The sequence below is a fragment of the Pleurodeles waltl genome, chromosome 8 (genome assembly GCF_031143425.1).
Source record: "Pleurodeles waltl isolate 20211129_DDA chromosome 8, aPleWal1.hap1.20221129, whole genome shotgun sequence".
Lineage (NCBI taxonomy): Eukaryota > Metazoa > Chordata > Amphibia > Caudata > Salamandridae > Pleurodeles > Pleurodeles waltl.
In genome coordinates, this window is record NC_090447.1 from 1,315,616,409 (window position 1) to 1,315,641,462 (window position 25,054).

The 25,054-nt window shown below is 43.0% G+C and overlaps 1 protein-coding gene across 1 annotated transcript in view; it reads left to right on the top strand.

Annotated features, from left to right (window-relative positions):
- The window catches only part of ARHGAP20 (Rho GTPase activating protein 20), a 252,881-nt gene that overhangs the window by 151,541 nt on the left and 76,286 nt on the right, over positions 1–25,054 (top strand). Inside the window, exons 4-5 of the mRNA XM_069202303.1 lie at positions 5,551–5,700; positions 23,563–23,604. Coding sequence (XP_069058404.1) covers positions 5,551–5,700; positions 23,563–23,604 — 192 coding nt within the window. The remainder of the gene's footprint in view (positions 1–5,550; positions 5,701–23,562; positions 23,605–25,054) is intronic.

Sequence of the window (25,054 nt, forward strand, 5' to 3'; positions counted from 1 at the left end):
TTTCAGACATTCCCTAGTTTAGCAATTCCTATAAATATACTTCAATCCTAATATTTTGTGCCTGACATTTGTAACATGAGCAACGTAGTCGAGGCTACGAGTTCTTCCTGTTCCGTCATAGGATAACCCTTAGTGAAATGTAACAAACTCAGAGTCTGTTTCCACCCGTACCACAACTTTCAGAAATACATCTCTTTACCTCTAACGTCCTTCTGTACGAATCCAAATGAAAACACGTGGTAGTTGGCAAAGCAAATCGGAGATCTCTATACCATGGTCCTGGCTGAAGCATCATTGTATCATTATTGCAAAGCAAACATGCAATGTGCCACAAAGGAACTTCTTTCTATCATCCAAGATGGCTGCCTTCTCTCCAGCCTATGTGAGAGCGTAATACCTGCTGGGAAAGGTAGTTCATTGTCAGGAGTCTATTGCACATAGCGTTTTCCTTACATGCAAAGCCTCAGTGCATATAGTACCTACACTCAGGAGGGAGCGTGAGCCCTCCTTTCCCTGAAAGAAACTCAATGTGAGCAGCTTTGATATGTTGCTTGTCAAGTTCCAAGCAGTAAGCAATATATCCAGCCTGTCCTCTGAAATGATGTAATCAGGCAGTCATATTGGCAGTGTATCGTTATGAATCTGCATCAGTTCCCAAGGCCATCGCTCACCATACCAGCACTCTAAACAGCTTATCACAGTCAAATACAATTGCAAGTATGGTGGCAGAAACAGCGTTAAGAGGCAGCAGTCCAATATATGAACATTTCAGTGGGAGGCGCTAAGTGTGTGGGATGATACAGGCATAGGGAGAATATAAAAACATAACACTAATGGGACTCAGATAGAGAAGCCCAGAAGTGTAAAAAAAATAGTACTGTTTGGGAGATGGGAAGGACCATTGTATTTTACTGTACTGTAATTTAGATTTATATAGTGGTTACTACCCCTGACAAGGCATTTATGGACAGGTACAGACATGTACCATGCTGCTCCAAAGAACCCAGAGTTAGTTTCTTATGCTAGCTGTAGATGATGCAATTACATATATATTTTGCAACGTTATTAGAGTTGGTGTACCAAATAGTTTCATGTCCTTTCAAGTCTGGAGCAAAGTTAATTGTTTCTTGTTGTTATTGAGAAGATGGTTTATTATGCATGCATTTGCATTCTTAGTTGTATCTCTGTGATTACAGGGTATGGACGTCATGCAACAGAACCTACTGTGGTTTGACAGTCCTAGTACACTGTGTCATAGGATGTAAGTAGTAGCGTTAGAAAATGCAGATGTATGTACATTGGTCATGTTTATTCAAGATGGACCAGTGAGTCTAGGGGGAAAGAATGCTGTACGATTTAGTCTGGGTGTCGAGCAGTATAGAACAGAAGGGAAACCTGTACTGTTATGGATTCAATCCATAGGTATAGCAAATAAGCCTATTACGCAATTCGTGCACATTTTGGTAATGGCTCACAGGCAGTGTTGTGCCAAGCAGTACGAGTACTAAAAGATGTTTTCAAAGTTTTTGTACATTTGTAATTATGCTGTATCATTTCAATTATATGAGTACTGAAAGCCACCGACCTGGTGTGTGATAGAAACAGATCTTCATCGCCTTTCCAGATGCAACATAGTACTACATCTTCATGGATAATGTATAAGAAATGCGGTTCTGTGACACCATCTTTTTTACATAAGGGTGAGGAGTATGTGACACTTCTGCTTGTTTAAGTGTTACACGTAGTCCGCTCTTCATATTTGTGCTGAGATCGTTGCTCCATTTTGGATTTTGAGATTGAGGTGGTGAGCCACGATTTACGCATCCATCTGAACTCCGGGTGATTTACGGTAGCTTATATGTGAACTGGCAGTGAATTCCATAGGTTTGCAGTTTGGATACCACAGAATGTACCATCGACAGTTTTCTTCTTGCATTAGTTGTAGGACTAATCTGGCGCATAGCATCCATTTCTGGGGGCATTTCCCGAGTTTCATCTGTAAAAATATTGGTCCGGTTCAGTTTAATACCTTGTGCATTATGCGCAGCAGTTTGGAGGTAGATTTTCTGATAATAGGGAGCTAGTGTAGAGCCTTCAAAGCTGATGAGGTATGACTGTGAATCAAATTGTTTGGCTCATAGGAGATACTGATGTTCAGTGGTATAGTCCATTGGCACAGTCCAGATAAAATGAATGAGGGGATTGCCTGGACCTGCTGCAGTAATCATAGGTGCAGAAAGGACATGGAGATGTAGCACCTGGAGGCATGTATTATTGTTATGAAAGAAAAACAGGAATACCCTGACTGTGTGACTGTATGAAAAATTTGGTCTGTTATTTCCTAATGTCGTAGAAGATAGTCGTGACCATCACTGTGTCACTTGCGTCAGCAGTTTTATTACAGTTTCCTTTTTGTGTGTTGTGCTGTGTATGTGGATTTCAATGAAATTGTCCAATCAGCTAAGTCTTTCAGGGCACCAAGAACAAATTGTACTTTGTGTTAGGAAAAGAAGGAACAGCCTGTTGTCTTCTCTCGGAAGTACAGGGCAGACAAGTGGTGTGTCAATGTAGCCACCTTCTCTTCGAGAGAGAGTGACTCTATCAGCAATGTGAGGGAAGATTTGTTTCCATGGAAACCTCAATCACTCTAGTCTCTAGTGAAACTAACAGGAGAGCTCCTGCGAGCACACCTTTATTTTGTTATCAGGACCAGACTAGACCACTTTCTTCTTGTGGCCACTGGCCCGCGACTTGGCTCTTTGATTTGGTTGGAGCTGATTGGTGCTGTGGTTTAACAATAATGAAACACTTAGGATCTCGAAGGCTCTCTGCCGATTGCTGTTACTTTGAGCTTCTTCGAGGTGCCTTAAGGCAGTTGCTTGCTCCGTTAAAGAGCCCGGCCTTTTAAGAGAGTGCATCAAAAAGGCCCACAGTGTGGTGATCCAGAATAGCAGGAACAACTAAGTGTATGTTTTGTGATTGGTTTGTTGCAGTTCAGTGGCCTGTGCACCATTTGAAGATCCTGTGATGTGTGCAGCATCCGAGAGGCGCTGCTCTTTTAGGACAGGGGCAGGGGTTTGAGCACAGTGGCTGGACAGTCTGTTCATCCAGTCTTTATCCTTGGGAAAATGTAACCTTTCTGTTGCTGAAAACACAGCGGGGCTGAAATACTGTGGGCAGCATTTGTTAACCTACGATGCATAAATCAACATAGATCCGTACAAAAAAAGCACAAATGGATATTTTGAAGCCCTTGTGGAATTGAGGAGGGGCAATAATCATCCACCCTTGCACGCTTACCGAATTGTCCTTGGGGCTGTGTCCATGTGACAACCTGCTTGTTACTGAAGCATTCTGCCAGACCTGGCGTCTCTTCTGGTGTAGGACACCTGAGTCACGAGTCTCATGACAAGTGATCTAAATGAGGTTGCTCCCCAAGAGAGCACTAGGCACTGTTGGAGGCGGGGGTTCACACTGTTACTCCTTTATGTGCTTCTATGACTGATCAAGACACCACCTATGGTTAGTAGAAGCAGATTACAGAAGTGCTTCACATGCATTTTTACCTGAAACCAGGTGGAGAAACCCCCTACTGGCTCTCTCTAGTAAAGACTGGGGTATGCCATGATTGCCTGGGTGTGTATGAAGTGTGCATAAGAGTGTGTGGTTAGCTGACCAACGTGGTGTCTCAGCCCCCGCCCTCTTAATACAACAAAGCCCCTAATGTGCTATTGGCTGCTTATGACGCAGTGGTAGCCAATTCTGCTGCCTCTCCTTCTCACGCCATGTTCCTCAACACTGCTCCTCAGATTCCACCCGCCCTGTGGAAATTCGTGAAAAGTCGAGTGTGACTATATGGCCTAAATGATCCTCTTAGAGAAAAGATAATGAAGGACCTTTTGCTACTCACTGGACATGTTCAGTTCCAGCAGGCCAGCCTGTGGCCTGACAAGAGCAACAGCTGAACACTGAAGAGGCCAAAAGACAAGGCCTCATGAGCACCTTATGCAGACAGTGGGCTAATGGCTCAGTCCCTACAGCTTGTGTTTTGAGCTGCCGCCCTGAGCTGCTATTCAGAAAAATGCGCAAGCCGAGTGATTTTATTTTTTATCCGAAATAGGTTGCCGACACACTGAAATGAAAATGCATTTCAAGCTGATTGGTTCCCTTCAAATTATGGGGCTAACTTTGAATTTGATTAGACAGCTGGATCTGTATCCACTATCCTCTGCACCACAGCATATCCAGTACTATCCTTATACTTCAAGGAGCTCGCCACGCTTGCGTACAGGAAAGTGAGGAGAAGTGGGAAAATTCTCGACTGGCTCTTTCTGAGGTGGAAAAACTATACCTCCAGAATTAAAGGGGAAAAAAACGATGTTGATGCTGAAAGAGACCGAGGGGACCATCCTGCATATAGAGAACCTGCCTAATTCAACCCACGTCCCAAGAGCAGCTTTATAGAGACTTGCCATGAAGACGTCAAAAGAGCCAGGAGCCTGCCGAGCATGGAAGTCTGCAGCTGGTGAAGGGTCCAAACTGCACCCTACTGTGAGCAGCACTGAAGCCTGTTTTTTTGCTATGATTGGCTACGGGATATGAACCATCTGGCACTGCTGATCGTGTGAGGTCCATATGTCCATGTCCTGCAGTGTCATGCAACTTTCTCTTTGCAACGCTGATGTTCGGATGAGGTTTGTTTGCTTGCACACTACATTGTGAACCCCCTTCATTGATCAATGAAGATGCCCATGTGAGACCCCTATGCATATTACTTTGTCCTTCATCAACCTACATGTTTTCTTCATGCGATGGTGATGCCCATGTGAGGCCTAAGCGCTGTGTCACCCAATTTCCCACTTTGAATTTTCCTCTGCGAGTGGCATCAGAAAAGCATTTCTTTTTGCAGATGCAGCCCAGAATCAACAAAAATCATTGGCAAAGCCAGTAGGTCGAAAACATGGGATCTATTGGCTTTGCTAAAGCTTGTGATTTAATTGTGTCTGTGTATGTTTCAGGCCGCGTCACATCCCCAATGCATTTAATATTGTCAAATGCATCCCTCGCATTGGCCTCCATTATGTCACAGCCTACCACAGAGGACACATTGATGGGTACATCATGAACAAGGGAGTGAGTCTATTCCAAATAACCTTCCTAGAGTGCAGACAGAAAATATACCTTTAGGAATATCAAAGTATGGCCATTGAAATAGTTTGGTTAAAGCATGTGAAAGCTCCCTCCCCAAACACCTTTGGTGGGGGCAATGAAGTCTAATATGTCTGATGTTTCAGAAACTGACAGCCAGATATCACAGTTCTGAAAAGACATGGACTGCGGATTTTTTAAGGTGATCCGCACTGCTTGTGCCACATGAAAACTCCTCAGAATTCAAAATGACCTAATAAGATGTATGTTCACTTTGGTATGTATGTTGCCCGAACTAAGCAAGGGAAGCAATGATGGACACAACGGAAAGTGCATAGAGCAGTGCATGGTAAAAAATACCAGCAAATTAACATATTTGAATGCTTGTGTGTGTCTTCCCAGGTCAGCATCCCACTTCAGACTCAAGCAACAAGTGCGGCTCTGCGAGATGTGGACGGCGTCCTGCATGGAGGAGGTCTGTGAGGGCAGCACGAACCCTGAGCGGTCGTTTGTTGTAGGCTGGCCCACCACAAACTGTGTTGCTACTTTCAGGTACATGAGTGTTTGGTCTTTCTGTTGTGTTTTTTCAGAGACTGGCAGTGGTTTCCTGCAGCACCAGAACTTAATGCAAAGACTGATGAAACTATTGAGGAAAAATAAAAATTCAGAAACATGTTCAGAGCAGGTCCTGGCTGCCTATATAGGCCGAAATCAAATCTGTACAAGTCTCCAGTTTCCATCAAATGGCGAGTCTCGGTGAGTAATAGAAAGAAAAAAGACACATTCAACAGCTTACTCCAGCAAACATCTGGAGCAGAAAAACTCGAAATCAGGGCAGCTAAATGCACTCTCCCATTCAAGTATATGTTTACTAGACCTTGCCATGGTTCACTTCTTCAGTGTGGTGGGTCAAACATCGTGTACCCACACAATTGCATTAATTTATTTTTGTCATCGTGTTCTCTATAGTCGGGGGCCCTTTCTGATGAGTGACTGATTTTTTTTTTTTTTTTTACATTTATTCACAAAATCCCACTACATAGCAACACAAGTGTATTCAATTGATGATAGAATATCTACAATTGTAATGTTTTGTCCTCTTTCTCCTGTATCTATCAGTGTGAAATAGGCACGTGCTACGATGCGGTCTGTGATTTCCACAGATTTAAAAGGGCAATTGTGCATGTCAGAATATTCAGACAGAATGGTTATAAATATACGCTCATTGTCTAATGTAGAAAAATAATCCATTTAGCGCAGCCAAGCAAAGAAAGATGGCATGCCTGAATATCTGGACATACTTGTGAAGAGCTGTTTTGTTAAGTGAATCACTTGAATGTGCATCTTGGAAGACCGGGTTTTGTGTACAAGACTACAGACCAGTCCAATGTTGACTATTTACCTGAAAGCAATATGGTTAACTTTATTGCAGACCTTGAAACACGTGAGGTTCCATGACCAGGGCCCTTGGACCTGAAAATGGCTGCCCTCTTCCAAAGATTTTCTGATTTTTTTTTTTTTTTTCACAACATATTGCTTCTATATGGGGTGGCACAGCTCTGCCATCCCTGCCCTGTGTTTGCTAGGAGACCTACTGGAAAATGAGTCAGTCATTTATTTATAGAATTATGTTCAACGCTGTAACATTATAATAGAACATTGGAAATATTTAAAAATCGCCTATGTACTGCTTCAGTGCACTCTATTCCTTGTGTGCTAGTTCAGGGAGTTTTGGAGTTGGCTGGTGTTTGGAGAACAGTTCAGAGCATGGGTGGCATAGATGGCAGATAGAGAGCTACATGTCGAAAGCTGCTTCCCTCATGCTTTTTTTTTTTTTTTTTATTTTTTTTTATTGAAGACGTGTTTTAAAGTTTGGTTCCTGGCCAATTGTGGAGGAAACAAGATAGTTGAAGTGATGTAAAGCAATTAACTAAAACAATCAGTAGTATAAAGTACATTTATACTTAATTTCCTCTTGGAGGGCACCTAGTCTACCTGCAAGCCCTTGAAATAAAAGCTGATCTAAATATTTTAAACGTCTTATTTGGTTGTTTGGACAGAAAAACGACCAGTGGATTGTGATCTATCTATATTATTTGTTTACGTTTTTTTTATTTAAAAAAAACAGTCAAAATGTACAATGCTGCGCTGATATTGCAATAAAATAAGCCAAATAAAGAAGACCTTCCTCTGACGTTTATAGCCCAGATAATTTAGCCCTGATTTGCTTTTTCACTCGAGGTTAAGCTTTGGTTAACATTGATAAAAAGTGAGGAAAAGTGATAATGTGTTTTTATACTGAGTGTGTCCCTAGCACTCCGTGTATCTGTTTTTTGTGTGTTCATGTGTGTGCACAGGAGCATATTTGTGACTAGTGCAGCAGGTGCAGTGGCACTGGCGGCTCAGAGTTATAAGGGGCCTCCTGTTCCTCAATAAAGCAAGTATTTTCCTATCTCCCTATGGTTGTGGAGGTGCCCACTTTCCATACTGGCATAAGGGCCCAGGCCACCTTTGTTAGGAATGTATGTGCGTGGGTGTGTGAGTGTGTGTGTGTGTGTATCTGTGTGTGTGAGAGCAAGAGCATGTTTTCATGGCATAACAGAAAATGATGGGGCCCCCTCCCAGATTGTGATACGCGGGTCTGAGTTTCCCATATCTCACGGATATTCATTAGCATAAGTCTGAATGGGGGCCCCCTGAAAGGTTGAGGGGCACCCTGAAATGGTAGAGTGCCCCTGCATCCCGAGGGCTACAGGGGCCTGTGTTACACACGTGCATGTTTTATCATTAGACTTGTGTTTTGCTTGTTTTACATTGCGTAACTATTATCCTACTTTATGGTTCTCATTTTATCACCTTTGAAATTGTGTGCCCTGTTCACAAACCTGTCCTGGCCCTATATTTTTGAGGGATGAAATCTTCTCCACGCAAATGTGCAGTGGCAGTTTTTGGGCAGACGGGTCCCCATTTACTATTGGAATCTGCAGGCAGTGTGTGATTGGGAAAGCGAGCGCAGATGCTCCTGTGTTATGCACAGAGTTGCGGATTTGATTGCTTCTATCTATGAAAGAGGGGTGCACTGAAATGTGCATCTGTATAAACATTGCAATGTCCCCGAGCACAACGTTTGTGTAGTTTACAAGGCAGTTTACATCTTATTCTTTGCACACGTTGAATTTGTGCAAAATTTGGGCCAAAGGTTTGGTGATTCGAGCTTCATGCGAGACCCACGGAGAAACAAAACAAAAAGCTGTCTGGGGATGCTTGAAATAACCGGAGACGTTTAAAGGCATAGTGGGCATCAGGCCCCAACCTTCCATGGAGACCCGGGCAAGGTGAACTTCTTTTTCTGTTTCACATATGTCTATTCTGTTTTTCTAAACCTCTCAACCTCTATCTGCCTATTTTTCCCCCAGACTCTGTATCTCCCTACCTAGTATCATTGATAGGATTTTTTTTGATCATCAGGACATATTTCAACTGCTTTCGTGTGTCTGCGTTTCTGGAAGCTTAACATATAATTAGGTGATGTTTGGCATCATAAGGGCATAAATTAGCAGGCAGTCAGTAATGACATTAAAAGTTGTTCTGAGGGGCCCTAAAATATGCTTTGCCTCGGGTCCCCAGAATCCTTAAGATAATACAGGAGCAAACACTTCATAAGCAGTGGCAATTTTTCTGGGTAGATTGTGTTTAGTGTCTGTGACATTACAGGAATAGATGGACCATTGGCAAATCTTTCTTCAACCCACCCTAAAGAATTGATCCATCTCGAACTGCATGGCCACATCCCAGCTGCACATGAGCACAAGCATCCCCATGTACTTTTCGACCATCAACTAAAACAAGACCTGTGCCCTGCTTTGTGTACATCTGTTGCATAGATGTGGGTGATCCTTCCTAGTTGGGGGTATTTCAGTAAGTGCTTAATTTGAGCCAGTGGTTTCCAGTTCTCAGCACTGGCATTTAATTGTCAACACTGGCACTTATGACAGGCTGCCACGTGGTGGCGCTGTTTATTTAATTTATATATGTCATACAACAGTTATTGATTCAATATACATTAAAAAATACTAATATTTTCCACCAAAGCCACTCCCATGGCTTTGAGGCCCTGGGATAGTCTTAAACGTCACGCTTGTAGGAGGGTGATGGTTAGTAGTTGTGTTGATATGATCATTGGCAGCACAGGCAGGGACAGTGGGTAGTGCGAGTTGCAGTGGCCTCCTGAGGAGGGCCTGACACGTGTTTACAAATTATGAACTGCTTTCAAAAAGTACTGTTTCAAAGCCTGCCAGGATGGAGGTATGCTTGGCACAAATCATGAAGAATCATTTTGCTTGCAGAAGTCAAGCTCAGTTAGCTGGGCTTAAAGTCACCTTTTTGAAAGGAGATTCTGTAACGATGAGGCCGAGGGGTTCTCGGAAGGAAGGGGGATCTAAAACCATGGGTCATTCCTTACGGCGTGAGGCTGATTACTGGAGACATCTGCTTAGCCACGTGACCGAGAACATCCGAGGGTTTATGGCGTGTGTGTGAGGCAGCGAGAACATTGGCAAGGCTTTAGAGCTCGGCTCGGTGCTACAGGTCTGGTCCGCTCACAGCCCCTGGCGCTACTGGTCTGTGCGAGGAACTGGAGCAGAATGAAGGTGTCCATCATGGCACGAAGCGCGCCATCCCCCCTCAGGGGACTCATCTTCGCAAGGCCCTGGGGTGTGTGAGATGTCAGGACAGGCTAGAAGCGCTCCTCCCATGGCAGTTGCTCATCCCGTGCCCCAGGTGCGTGGGATATCAGGACGGGCTCGAAGCATGCCCCCTCCCCACTAGGGTGACCACCTGGCACTGAGGCAAATTCTGGACAGGACCGTAAAAAATTCAGGACAAAGGGTCAAAATTCAGGACAAAAATTCAGGACAAAGGGTCAAAATTCAGGACAAAAATTCAAGAACAAGCTTTGGTTTTACAGACACACGCAAGAAAGGCCATGCCTCACTATGTTGTCAGTGCATTTATTTACTCTTTTTTAACATAGCACTATTTATTCACTGTGGACCTTTTGTGATTGCCTCCTGGTATGCTACATTCAGGTGTCACATTCCGTCCTTGTTCAGTAGTAAATTAATGCCCTTCACGGCAAGGCCATTACCCCTACCCAAATCTACCCGATCTTTCCTGAAGAGAAAGTAACAGCAACATTTTGATTATGTTTCTTAACATTTCAAAACCCCTGGCAAACAATTTGGGAAACATTAAGGTAATTAACCTTATAATAGTTTAAACAAATTGAACAAAAACATCTGGCTTACCCCAACCGCCCATGGACTTTCAACCTAATTTTTTTTAAAGAGGCAGGGCAGATGGTGTGGGTGACAGTCTCACACCTAATGACAGGATGTGATGTACCCATAACTTGTCTGTAGTCTCACTGCACTAGAGTGTATGTTTGGGACTCTACATTTATCTCAGAAATGGGAGCCCGGACTACCAATCAAAGATAATAAAAGAGTAGGATGAAATTGAGATCAAATGGGAGATCCACGGCAAGTAGTTCAAAGGGTTGTTGCTAACAACTGGATAAATAAAGAAGAGAAGAACAAGGTGGGACAATTCCTAAAATCAGACAAGATGGGTCCACCAAGACTATTTGAAGGTATTGGGTACCTGGGGAGTTGTCTGCACACAGGAGCGAAACAGAAGAGGCACTGTCAAGTGGTTGAACAATCAACACCCATCCACCTTGGCAAACTCTTCTGGTGCAATGGTTCGCTGTTAGTGCTTGTGAAGGGTGAGCAGGGGCCAGACCCCTTGCAAGGTTGTGCAAGGCAATTGCCCGCTTAGTCCATGTCTTTATATGGTTTTGAAATTGAGCAAAAGCCAAACTAGAGATCTGGGTTATCCCTAAGTGTCAAGTACACATAGAATCTTCAAAATATTTGGGATGTAAATTGCACAAACAAAATTTACAAATTTTAAAATGTAATTAGTGTTTCTTTAACATATGGCACTGTTTTCACCTTCATACACAATTAGATCTCAGATTGAACTGGGAACCAGTTACCTTTTGATACCTAGTGATTAATATCTACCATTCTTACACTGATTTCCAGGATGAAAATCTTGGCAGAGCGGACGGTCCCTCCAAGCCCAGTTTGCTTTTTGGTCTTCTCTTCTGCTTTCTGCAGAGGCCATGTGGCACTAGCGAAGATGGTGTGCTAGCCCAATGATAGTATTATTTTGCAAACCTTCCCCTGCTCGTCCTTCATTCTTTCTTCAGACAGGCTACACATCTGATTTGGTCGCTGCGGCGCCATCGGGAGCTCTTTCCACTCTAAAGCTAACTGTGACTGCGGGTGGATTAGATCTTCTGGACTTAGAATGCTTTTATTCAGCTACAGATGTCCAATGGGTGGCTCACTGGCTTTCTGCCCACCTCCCTACATGAGATGGGGTTTACCAGTAAAGACTTTTAAGAAAGGCTTAATGCACTGCTCATCGTTTCCTACTGACCATTCTATGGATCACCATCCGGGGTTATCATGCATGGCTTTCTCTTGCCTTGCCAGAACCTGTAAACTCACTGACACAAAGAAACCCTATGCTCCTGCACTACCTTTGCTAAGCCTTCCCACTCGCACAGGATGGCTGTGCTCAGAGCAACTCCATCAGTGGCATGTTGCAGGTGTCTTAAAATTGGGGACTTTGTTTCTGAACAGTGAGCTACTAAATTTCCAAACCCTTGTGGCAGACTACCATCTTCACCCCAGTCAACTCCTTTCTTACAACCACCTTAAATAATCATTAAATGCCCTAGAAGCTCTGTACCATAGGAAATGGTGACAAACTGATGGAATGGGTGTACAGACCTATCCTGCAACATGGAAACCACTCCAGGTCTTCTTGTCATACTACCTGGGTGATTGATGTAGCCAAACCTCTGCAAGATATGGACTAAAATACTGGACTTTCCCCACAAAGTATCCCACAGCTGTCACTTTAAGTAAATTCATAGTGCTTCCTTGTGAATGCATTCTGCCCTTTGTTTTCCATTGGCCTTGTGGTTTGTAACTCACAATTTGTTGCTTTCAATTTGCTGGCTTTATTTGTTTTAGGCTATGCAGCTTGAATTCGTCCCTTCCCTTGCCAAAACCTTATTTACAGTATCCTGCCGAGTGCTCCCTTTCTGTAAACAGGCCTGTAAATCTTGTTCTTATCTTATCATATTTGCTATGCATTCAAAGAACATAGTCAAATGTCAGGCTCTGTCTTCGGTGGGAACTTAGTGTTTACTTTCCTTTCTCTGACTTCAAAGTGAGAGGATTTATGCAACATTCTTGCTGGATACTGGGGTTACAAATACCTTTACATGATTAAAACAAATCATTGCATTAGGTGATGCAATTTCCACACATCATCATCTGTGCACAATATAGTTTGATTTGAAAAACTGTATATCTGTGCAAATGTAATGGTCACTTCAATCAAAAATGTGTTGTCTGTAATGGCAGTGTGTTACCACACCATGCATGCTCCACTCCACTCTGCTCTGCACCACTCCACACCACTGCACTCTACTCTGTATCACTCCACTTTACACCACTCCATGCCACTGCACTCTTCTCCATTCGGAACCACTCCACATTATGACACTGCTCTCTATGCTACTTCACACTATGCCTCTCTACTCTACTCTGTACTACTCTACTCTAAGCCACTGCACTTTACGCCTCTCTACACCACTGCGCTCTGCTCGTCTGCATGCCATACCACTCCAGTCTAGGCAACACCAATCTAATCCGCACAACTCCACTCTCTGCCACTCTGCAACGCTGCACTGTACGCCAGTGCACTCTAAGCTAATACACTCTATGCTAATGCACTTTACTCTGTAACACTCAACTCTATGCCCCTGCACTCTACATCAATACACTGTACATCATTCTAATCTACTCTGCACCTCTGCACTTTATGCCACGGCACTCTACACTACTTTACTCTATGCCATCACACTCTATGCCACTTTATGCAACTCCACTCTAACCTGCACTTCTCCAGTCTAAGCCACCTCACTCTACTGTGAAATAATCTACTTTATGCCACTGCACTCTACTCTGCACCTCTCCACTCTATGCAACTGCACTCTACTCTGAAACAATCTATTCTACGCCACTGTACTCTATACCACTCTGACCACTGCACTCTAGTTCAATGCACTCTACACCACTGCAAGCTGACACTCTGCAACACTGCTCTGGCTGCCACTATACTCTACACCACTCTGCTCTGTACTACTGCATTTTGCACCAATATACTCTAAACAACTGCATTGTACGCCACTGCCCACTACTCTGTACCACTGTGCTCTACGCCACTGCTCTGTGCCACTCTACTCCACATAACATCACTGCACTGACACTTTACTCTGCAGTGTTGCAGTCTCCACCACCGTACTATACACCAATGTACTATGTACTACTGCATTCTATGCCACTGCAATCTATGCCACTCTACTCTGCATCACTCCACTCTACAGCACTTTGCCCTACACCACTGCACTCCCTGCAACGTGAGTCTACTCTGCAATCTATGCCACTGCACCACTCTACACTACTACTCTCTCTGCCACTCTATTGTATGCCACTCTACTCCACTGCACTCTATGCCATTCTACTCTGTCCCATGCTACTCCATGCCACTGCACTCTAAACCACTGCACTCTACGCTAACACACTCTAAACAACTGCACTGTACCCCACTGCACTGTACTTTGCACCACTGGGCTCTACGCCACTGCTCCTATGCCACTCTACTCCACCCCACACCACTATGCCACTAGCTTTAAGCCATGCGGAACAGCAGCTACTCTGGTAACATGGTTAATGGCTAAAACACATTAGCAAAGCCAATAACTCTTTCGTAGATGAGACCTACTGCTTTGCCAATGTTTGTTAGTACTATGAGGTACCGAAGTACCTAAAAGAACTGTAAAAAATACAATTACATCATAATAAAGGCTGCTACAAAATGCGCAAATACATTTCGGTTACATTTTTTTTAAAGTGCTTCGCAAATACAGATTTAAATAATATACAGTTTATACCTAGTGCTAAAAAAATGTATAACACTACATTAAAACCACACACTCCACAGCTCACCTTGGAACACCATTACAATACCTCTCTGAAAGAAATATCTTTGCCACCAGAAAGCTTCAAGTGACTCCTTTTAGTAAAGTCAATGCAGGTTTTCAAGCCCTCTTGTATTTGCAGATTTACCAGTTGCCCACATTTGCATGTCTTTAGGGAAAGAAGGCCTTTTCTTATCTGTCTGCCCCTCCCTCCCTCAGAGCACAGGAGACCTCCTGCCTTCCAGTCCAGCTGGGGAGACTGATCTGCCCGTAATTTCGCCCTGCCTCCGTTGCCCTTTAGGTGAAAGGCTAAAATTACGGACAAATGCCGTCCGTTAAAGCTTTCATCACGGACAACGGACAGCAGGGCGAAATTACGGACAGTCCGTGAAATTTACGGATGGGTGGTCACCCTACTCCCCACGACCCTCCAGGCGCACATCTCTATCCCTTGACCAGTGAGTGGCTATGTGAGAGATCAGGACCAGGTCAAACTGCGTCACTCTCTTGGGGGGGGGGGGGGTCCACATCTTCGGGCTCTGGCGTATGTGCAGGCTCTTAATTTGAGCCGTTGTTTCCTGTGCGAGGCATAGGCGCGTATTTTTGAGGGGCGGCACTTAGCTTTTTTCTGCATCAGGCATTTACTGTGATCAAAAGACTCACATGGCAAATGGGATGAAGAAGAGAAACACGAAAAAGCGTCACTAAGGGAGAAAGAAAGCTGCAGGCGTGATCTGAAACGGCAGGGAGTGGGTGTAAGTGGATTAAGGAGGCCCGAGATGTCTTTAGGATTAGGTTGCCTCGGTATTCTGTGCTCGCACATTTAAGTGGAGCAGCCGAGTATTTCAAAAGAGAGCTTTGGGCACCTGCACGTTTATGTTTACAAATTACGCACTGGAAGCGCGCCATCCTAAGGCTCAACCCCTGGGCCCCGAGATGAGTGAGATATCAAGACACGCTCGAACAGCGTCACCCCCTCATGCGCACATCCTCGGCCTGTGACTGTGGGCCTAGGGAATTGTTTGATACCAGGACAGGCGCGAAGCGCGGCTTTCTCCAGGCGTAGTCCTGGGCACTGTGTGCCGCTATCCCCCGCGCCTCGTTTTTTATTTATTTTACTTGTTATTTCTAAAGCCTGACAAAGCCGGTCCCCAGTGATCCTCCAGATATGCACGGGTAGCAGAAATGGAGCGTGCATAACGTGTGCCAGGAGCCTGTCCGCCTGTGCAGTGAAGCAGGAACGAGCATCCTTCGGTGCATGCGTCCACGTGCTTTAAATGCCGAGCTGCGGTCTTCGCTGCTGAGCTCTGTGATGGAGGCACCGCACTAGCCGGCCCTGCCAAGTGCCAGGCTTCACATGTTAAAATAACGTATTTTGAATAAAGCCCCGCATCGCAGCAGGGCCTTAATTAGTCGTCCGTATCATTATCAGCTGAATTGAGCTAACAGAGTGATCTCTTAGTTACGGAGACCTTTCGTAGTTCAGTGGTTGGCACCGCCTCCTGGAGACGCTTCACGATCCGCTTACAGCTCCCGACGTGCACTGAGCGAGCTGCTCTGCTGCTGAGGTGCCTGTGACGAGACATAGCAGGAGCACACTGACTGTCAGCAGTAGGCCCGGGACGCACCCAGAGAGTTGGTCACCTCCTATTCCAAGAGCTTGTAGGCCGCCCTGTTATCAGAGCAGGCGCTGCCCTGTTTCAGCTTTCCAAAGTTAGCAGCATTCCCATTGGTCCAGCTATGAGCTCGGCTCTGATACATGGTGAGCTCTTCTGACTATCAATCATGAACCATGAATTATTCTCTCCAAAAATTGTCCAGTTTTTCCCAAGCAGTACGTGTTTTTTTCTAATAAACAATGCCTTTACCCAGTGCTTTAAATGGAAAAATAGAATTGCAGGTACTCTGTGCTAGAGTACCTGCTTGTTTCTGAGAAGTGCCGGTACTCTCCAATTAAAAGTATTACGTTTTTCTTGAGATATGCCGGTACTCTCTCTCTCAAAATAAAAAAGTGCCGGTACTCAGTACCGGAGAGTACCGGCCCATTTAAAGCACTGCCTTTACCGAAAAAACGTACTGCGGCTGCACTTTCCAGCACTCCATCTTTTATATTTTTACCATTGTGGCATTATGTCGTACAATTTGTTTACATTTGCCTTAAACGTCATTCATGATTTTGTTATTAAAAGGTAACTTAATGATATCAGATTTTTCCATATCCCCAGGCACTCAATGCTCCACACCTAGCTTCAGTTTTACAAGCACGTGCATATGGTAGGTGTAGTCCTATTTCCCAATTAAAGTATTTAGACCAAGAGATTACATTCAAATGATTTGTAAAAATGAACGACTCAAACTGGAGCACTGCGTCCTTGGTGATAGGAGTGACCTGTGACCTGTGGGTCACTGGCGCTGGGACAAGAGGGGACCCAGAGTTCAAGAAGGCTGCCTAGGTCAGCCTGTGCAGCTCCCAGCAACAACCCAACCCCGCTGCCCCTAGCTGTCGGAATGCTTATACCTCTGTAATAATCAAGTGTACCTCCCAGGCACCTTATTACATCTAGTGCGTAATTGGAGCCGGTGGTTGTCGAGGGGGGCACCTGCACTTATTTTTGGGGACCGGCACTTATTTCCCTCATCACATGTCAACCGAGTGAAGGAGAGGGAAACACGTACAGATCGGAAAGCCAGAGGAAGAGAGACTGCAAAACTGTCACAAAGAAAGAAAGCGGGAACCCGCAAGAGCGCAAAAACGGGGAGGGAGTTTATGGTGGTGATATAAACACTAGCAGCCTTGGCATTCGGTGTGCCGGCGTTTAGTTGCACCGACGTCGGCTTCTGAGCTGAGCTTTGGGCACCAGCGCTCTTTCTTACACAAATTAAGCACGGATTGCTCCTGCGTCTACTGTGCTCTCTGCTGCCTCCTGTCTTATCCCGTCTCTTCTATCATTTCACTTTTCTTATTAATCTTATTCACCTTCTTGTGCTTCCCCTCGTACTAAGCCTGCACTCCTCTTTCTCTGACACCCCAACTCTAAAAATTGTTGTTCTCAACTCTGTCATGTTTTAGTTACCGCTGGTTGGTTAACACCTAGTTATTACCTGTGTTTCAGATTGTCAGGACGTACTCGCACTGCTGTGAAGCTAGTAGCCGGGCTGCCAAGCCTTGCTGCTATGATCTGCTTCTGGTATTTGTTGGCTGCTATGTAGATAGCCCTTAACAAAGAGAACTGTCTCATCTGCTCACGAATACACCTGCATATCTTTGCAGGGGCAATTAAGAGTGCTTAGGGAAGCAGTAGTGACAGCAAGCACTATAAACATGGAATGGCAAGAACTGGTTAGGTTGAGATCGGTATGGACTAGAACAGGGTCGGACTGGGGCAGAAAACAGTGCAGGAGTCAAAATACAAATGGCCCCATTAGCGAACCAAGTAACTAAAAAAGTTGCCCACATTTCTAAGGACAGCACGTGCATGTGTTTTACAAGATATGTATGATTGTATGGATTTGTGCTTGCTGCAGGCATGGCAGTGTCCTAGAAAAGATGGACATACCAGATCATAAAATAGGCCCATACATTGACCTATCAGACCAGCCATTTGGGCTCTGCCAGATTGCCCTATAGGCCACTCTGACCATGGAAGTGACAAGGCCAGCTGCAGTGATTGTTACACAATGCCTATGTCATTTAATGCATACTTTATATCTCTGTGTCACACAGGAGCCAGTTTGTTGAGCTCTCCATTTCTTCTAAGCCTACGTACTCTCTGCCTGGATGTAAAGGACCCAGGTTGTATAGGTTAACCGTACACAAACTAGAGTATGCTGTGCTGCTTCAAAGCATCATTCATTTTAAACCATGCATAAGCACAAGTCAAGAGTTTCAATTGTTTTAAAGTTCATTCTAGGCTCTTCCATTTTACAAAAGGAAGCTATTTTTATAATTAGTCATTGCTTTGTTTCACTCACGATAGTGTCGCACCCAAGATATTAAAATGTCACACATAGGCACACTGCAAACATGGAAATGTCACACATAAGCAAACTGAAAACTGGCAGCTATGTCTGTATAGCAGCCATATAACTGAGTCTCTGCAAACCTTGCTGCTGGAGACCCACCACCCTTCGTGGGGACCCATGATGCTTAAGGTCTGTAAATAGCAGTGAGAGATGGCGGTCTCAGGGGCTCCTCACCACATTCTGCAAGGGACGAGGGGCATCACTTTACTTTAGGCCACTGCTGGATAGTGTATTCCCCTAATCTGAACCAGAGAGGAAGCTTGGAGGATGGTTGCATTTTAGAATGGCATATTTGGGAGCTCCTTTCCAACATGGTTTGAAATGAGAAAGCAATACACATGAGGGCTTTTTATGCAAGGTGAAACTGCATGAAGTGATTCGCCTAAGTAGAATGTTCACTCTCCAAATAAAGCCAGATTTTGGAGGCTTGAATTGACTTTGGTCTCTGTAGTGGGTGGAAACACTATGTTTAAGTGCTAAACTTAGTAGGGAGGTGGGTCTCGGGGGGAGAGGGGGGTGGTGGCTATAACAAACTCTCTTTTTACAGAGCCACTGTGATAACTTTTTATATGTCACTCCATAACACGTTTCTGTTGTTTGTAAGCACTGCAAAGAACAGATGTTTACCATTACCCAATTAAATGGCACTCAATTTATCTACCTTGGAAAGATGGGAGTCGGAGTCTACTTTGCTCAGATATGAATTTCTGACCTTTATCACTATAGCTGTCTGAGATACACTTTAACTCAGTGACCCATCTTGTTTGTTGGCAAAGGACAGTACAGCTCTGCTGTGCTTATTATGTTTCTTCAGAAAATAGAGATTTCTCTGTTAACCGCAGTATTTGGATTCTTGACAAATTATCCACCACTTTTAACTATTTTGGAAACTACATCCAGATTTTTAATCCCCTCCTAAATTTTCAGGGAAAGAGAACGCACAGACAAGCAGCACAAAGGAAAGAGATGGGAACAGAGTAACCGTGGCAGCTATTACCATAGATAAGCATCATTTCAGGCAATGGCTCATGCACGCTTATTTTTCAATAGTGGTTGGATTAACCAGTGGGTACCTGCATAGTGAGTCTTTGCAGAACACCAAGTAGTCCAAGTTTCCCTGCCACATAGTGAAGGCGTCCTCCTTTCCTATGAACTCCACAATCACACGTGCTCTGCTAGGAGTCCAAACATGCAAGGGGAACCCGAGGAAATGTGTGAGAGTACAGATACCCTCACACAAAGACAGAAAGGCTTTTTAGAGGTGTTTGGAAAGCTTATCCTGTGACTGCAGTTTGATGTACTTTTACCCCTTGTTTTTGGCCTTGATATATTAAAAATAAGACTACCGTTGTTGCCATGGATTTAATATGTTTCCCACACAGATTATTTTTACCTATATTTTCCAACAGAAATATGAAACTGTTTCTTCTGCTAATCACAGTTTCCCACATATTTGGACTTTGTCTAAAAATAAGCTTGTAATTGCTTTTACTGACATAGGGCTGGATTTAATTCTGGCAGTAAGGAGCGACGGAGTATCCTCACCACCAAGAATGCAGTCTGCCCCCCACATTTAGATGCAAGAGGACCTTCGGGTCTCTGCTGTGAGTAACCCCATCTGATGGCCCTGGAGCGAGGGTCGTCGTAGAACTCACTACATGTCGCCTACCCAATTTGGATGGGTGGATATTGAATATATTTTTTTTTTTACTGTTTATTACCACCAGGTAAAACCTGGTGCTAAGGAACAGTAAACACCTAGTGCTGCCTGTGCCATGGAAGAAGCCTCCCATGACGTAGTGAGCACTACTTTTTGTCTTTACAAAAAGAAAACACAATTTTGGAATTTTCTTTTTGAAAATAAAAAAGAATGATTACTGTTTGTTAAGGGGTGCATCCTTCCAAGGCAGCCCTGTGATAAACAGTAAAATGCATTTCCATTGCCTTTATAAATGACCGTGGTCATTTATAAATATAATGGGTGGAGTAGTCCTCCGCCAGACCAATAGTGACTACTCAGTCCCCCAAATTTAAATTGGGCCTATAGTTTCATGATAAATCTGATTGTGCCACTTTTTTTCGACTCTACCTGAGACTATGGGCATTGACTGTCCCTACTGATATATGCTGGTCTGTTGTACTTCCTAACAAGGAGGTGGAGGAAAGTTCTTTAAAGTTTCTAATCTAGAATTGACCAATCATGGTAGAGTACCAGAACCTAATGTGATGATCACAAAAAGTATGTCTTGTGTCCAGGGACAATATATTACTTCAATATTTGATACATATTTTGAAAACCTCCTATGTTATGTTATAATAATTGTAACTTAGTGCTAATTCTAACTAAAAATGTACTCATTCACATTTCTTTTTAGTCTGCAAATATTTTTATTGTTCTAAATATTACTTCTAATTTTCATTCCAGTTCTCAATTTCGCACCATGAACAGTGCTTCACTCCAAATGCCAAATAGTTTTGCATTAAGTGCACTTTGGATAATGCTTCATCCAAATTCCAACACGTGTGTCACACAGCACATCAATGAGACATTGCAGTTACATCCAGCTCATCAATTTCAATGAGGTTGGTTTCATGAATTCATAGTTCATTCATATAGTTTTTAATTCTGATGAAAAAAAACACAAACAAATGGGACATCAGAAAGAACAAATAATCCTAATCTCTCATTCAAACCTTAGCATGATTTCTATGGGTTAACTATTGTTCATTCAACTACATCTTAACGTCTCAAGATAGTGTAAGGGTTATAACATCTCAAGAAAGGCACCAACCATATCCTATGAAATGTGCGTAAACATTTACTTGTGTTTTTTAGTTGTATTTAAAAGTGTCACCTTTATGTCGTACTCAAAACAAATTGATATATAAATATGATTTACGTTCCTTTGAGCCTTCCTACTCCTACTCTCGGTTAAAACCACAACTTTTTTATAGGCTCTTTATGGGTCATTGGTTTTACGAGTGCAATGTGTCACTTGGTACATTCTCATGGTTTCAGCAGCATTTATGGTATTTAGTATAAGTCCTCTGGACTAATATACGTAACCAGTTTCAGCAACATTTAAAGGTTCAAACAATGAGCCACATTCCTGTAATGTTGGCCTTTGTGGTTGAGATTTCAAATTGGGAGCTATGGATAGGGTAATAGAACTTGTAAGAAAGTATTCTTTTTGCATTGAGACCCCCATTTTTAGGGTCAAGCGCTCTGTCCTGTTGTAATTTCTATGTGGGTTTTTAACCACGCCCACTCTTGCTATTCATTCTTTGTTGTGCTTGTTATTTTTATTGGTGCATTTTGTGAAATGTCCCTCCTTTGTGTGCTGAGCTTCCTTCCAGGCGATTTTACTTAGTGAACATTTTTGTTGGCCATCACACTACGTCACGCTTCCTCCTGTTACAGCGTGTGATGGCCCCTCCTCCGGTTTCGGTTTGCATTTCATCCCAGCCGCGATCCTTTCTAGACATTCACACAGGGAGCCAATAACTCTCGCGCTCACGCCTATGGCGGCCGGTGCACTTTAAATTGACTTGCTTCTGTCAACTGTTTTACTTTTCGTTTTCAATTTATGTGACAAGAAAAGTCCAGTTAGGAATTTTCAACGCTAATAGCTCTAACTCGAGCAAACGCGAGACCCATTGCATTACAAATGCTTGTTTGTTGACTGGTATTGCTGCATACTGGGGCACTGCTGACGAGGCCCAATTGTAGGTGTTCTGACCCTTGAAACATAGTAAAATTGACTAATTCCTTACAGGCCTACTTAACTTCCAGTAAGGCCACAGTATAGGGTGTACAAAAATACACCCATGGCATGGAAGGGGTAAATGTCATCTTTGGACTACAGCACATACAGATATCAGTCAAGAGAACATACAAGAAATAATATAATTAGTGTTTACAACATAAGAACGTGACAAAGCACTAATAAAATTAGTGACTCAAATGAATCAGCAAAAAAATGAAATGGTGTTACTAACTTAGAGAAAGAAGACACAGATGGATGTAAATCGTATATCTATATACCAATTCAATTTGTTTCACATATGTCATAAAAGTGAAATGTTTAAATACAATTAACAATCATGGCTAAAGATTTGGGTACCCGGTATAAGATTTGGTACGTTCTTTTCTTGAGATGTAACAACCCTGTATATTATCACGAGATTTGATCTTGTGATGGAATCCACAATGGCTAAACCATAGAAATCAAGTTAAGGTTTGAATGAGAAATTCTGATTGTTTACACTTTCTGACGTCCTTTATGTTTTGTGATTTATTCATCTGAATTGAAAACACTTATGATTAAAATACGAATTACAGAAACAGACCTGTTTTATGATTGATGCAGTGGATAGAACAGCAAGTCTTGATGAAGCATTAGGGGGAACACGTTGGGATTTGGAATGAAGTATTATCTATAATGCAAACTTAATTAGAATTTAGAATGAAGCCTTGTTCACAATGCAAAACTAATTAAGAATTGCAGTGAAACTTGGGATGAAATATTTGAAAGAATAAAAATGTCTACAGACTAAGAAGAATGCAAATGATTATTTTTTATTTAGATTTCGGACAAAAGAAACATATTCTAACATAATACCGGACATCCTCAAATGTGGTATCAACCTTTGAATAAGCGCATGGGAATATTTGACTTCAACCAGATTCATCGGTCATAATTTATCTGTCTTGACATTCTGACAAAAACATGGTTTCTTGAAATTTTTATGCTGCCTGTCAACTTTATCAGAACTGAGGGTCTCTGTACATTGATGTCCTGTTACAAGGGGGTTGTAAAGTATTAGATTTTTAACGCACCTGCTAAACATGGATACCATTGGTGCAGTATTTACCTGGTATGTTAAATAACTCCTGCTGTCCCAGGATAATGAGGGATTACCTGAACAGTTTGTGTTTCTACACCAAAGTCCACATGTATTGAATTTACCACATGCTGTTTGCCGAGTAAAGTGTGCAAGGTTTGAGTTGCCAAAATGTGCATTTTAACTTAATAATAATTAAAGTCTTGTATCCTTCAATATTAATAGGTTATAATAGTATTCTATTGGATTTCCAATCCTTGTGCAAACTGTACCTTTTGTTTGAATTGATATTTACTCTCCTCACCTGTAACTAGACGCTTAGCGGAGATCACACTGTAGTACGTGATAGCGCTGAGCTCCACTAAACTTCTGATGGCTTCATGTGCATGTTCTTGATTGGGTGTTCTCTTTCCTCATTACAGTTCACCGGAGCAAAAAGAGAAATGGCTTTCTTCGCTTCTCAGGTATTCATTTCTTCCTTACTGGTGTGAACAAGTAATTTTGAGTTACACATTTCATCAGGGAAGTGTTTTATTTTCATTGAAGTGAAGTAAAATTCGATACTGATAAAACTGGAACTGACACACCAACTAAAAAGGAACTACAAACAATAAACTGCAGTTGTTTTCCTCTATTATGAGGTAGAGTTGAAGAAACCGCCCGTGTCTCTGAGCGATGGGAGGCTTCTGTGCAAGCATATTGTTGTCTTCTGGGTGGGTGAATGGAAGTAGGCACTGAGACAGTGTTCAGCAGAAGTTCCACCCCCTCTCTATGGCCGCTCCTTACCAGGCCCATCCCCCTCCCTGGCTACATATCCTCTCTCACATGGCAATTAAAAAAAAAAGTTGGCAGGTCTGTGGCATCCCCAGAACGTCCGTCCATCTTTCTTAGCTGGTGGTGCTCTGGTGGGAAGAAGTACAGCTTCTATGTACACTTCCACCATTCATTGCAGTGTGGTGAGAGGAGCTTGCATGTCCAATGACTGACAGTGCTGAACTGCCCAAGGAAGAGGAAGTGAGCGCATGTGAGTCCTTTAGTGGGTGCCATTTTTGGTGGAGGAAAGAACTAGTACTTTGTCACAACGAAATACCAAATCAGTACAGATTAAAAAGTCAAAGAATTTGCAGTGATTGGTTTTAAAAATTCATCTTACAATGGTAAGAGAAAATTAACACATCCACTAAGGCTGTAACTGATAGTATCCGACTGCCCAGAAAATCCCAAACATTACTTCCAAATGCTCAGCTAAAGGCTTAAGCCATGTTCATCCACATTCAAAGTGCCCTACGGCAATGCTCAGTGCTTCAACAGAATGTGTTGAGAATTCAAAAATTGAAAGGGATTGACACATTTCCAAACACTTGATTCTGGCGAGAGGCTCATGATTTTTTAAACTCAGAATTGGCTTTATTTTAGCAGTATCCTGCATAAAATGACCTTCACTTCAATGTACTTCTAAGGGAAAATAAAGCCCCCCATTGTTTTTGAAATTCTCCATCCTTCTGGTTTTAAAATGTTGGCATGTATGGGAATGGTGCCTGGCTTGTATTATTTCAAGCCAGCAAATCTCATCCAGTCTCAAAGACTGCTGTGTACAAATCACAAATGCCCGCTTACAACAAGTTGATATATATATCTATCTATCTCAAAGGTGAAAGAATAGTCGGATACACAGAATTAGTATATTGGAAAAGGCTCCTCAGAGATCTGAAATTTCAGGCCCATAGTGGGGGTTTCATAAAAAGAATGTCCCTTTGGCCATCGCCTCCTTTTCATAAGAGTCTGGTCAACATTGGCCCAGTGCAAGAAGATGCTGTGCAACTTCATTAATATTTAAAGGTGTAAATTAATAACGCGTGAATGTATGTGGGTGTCAATTGTCTGCCATGTGGGTTGGACAACACCAGTATTTTA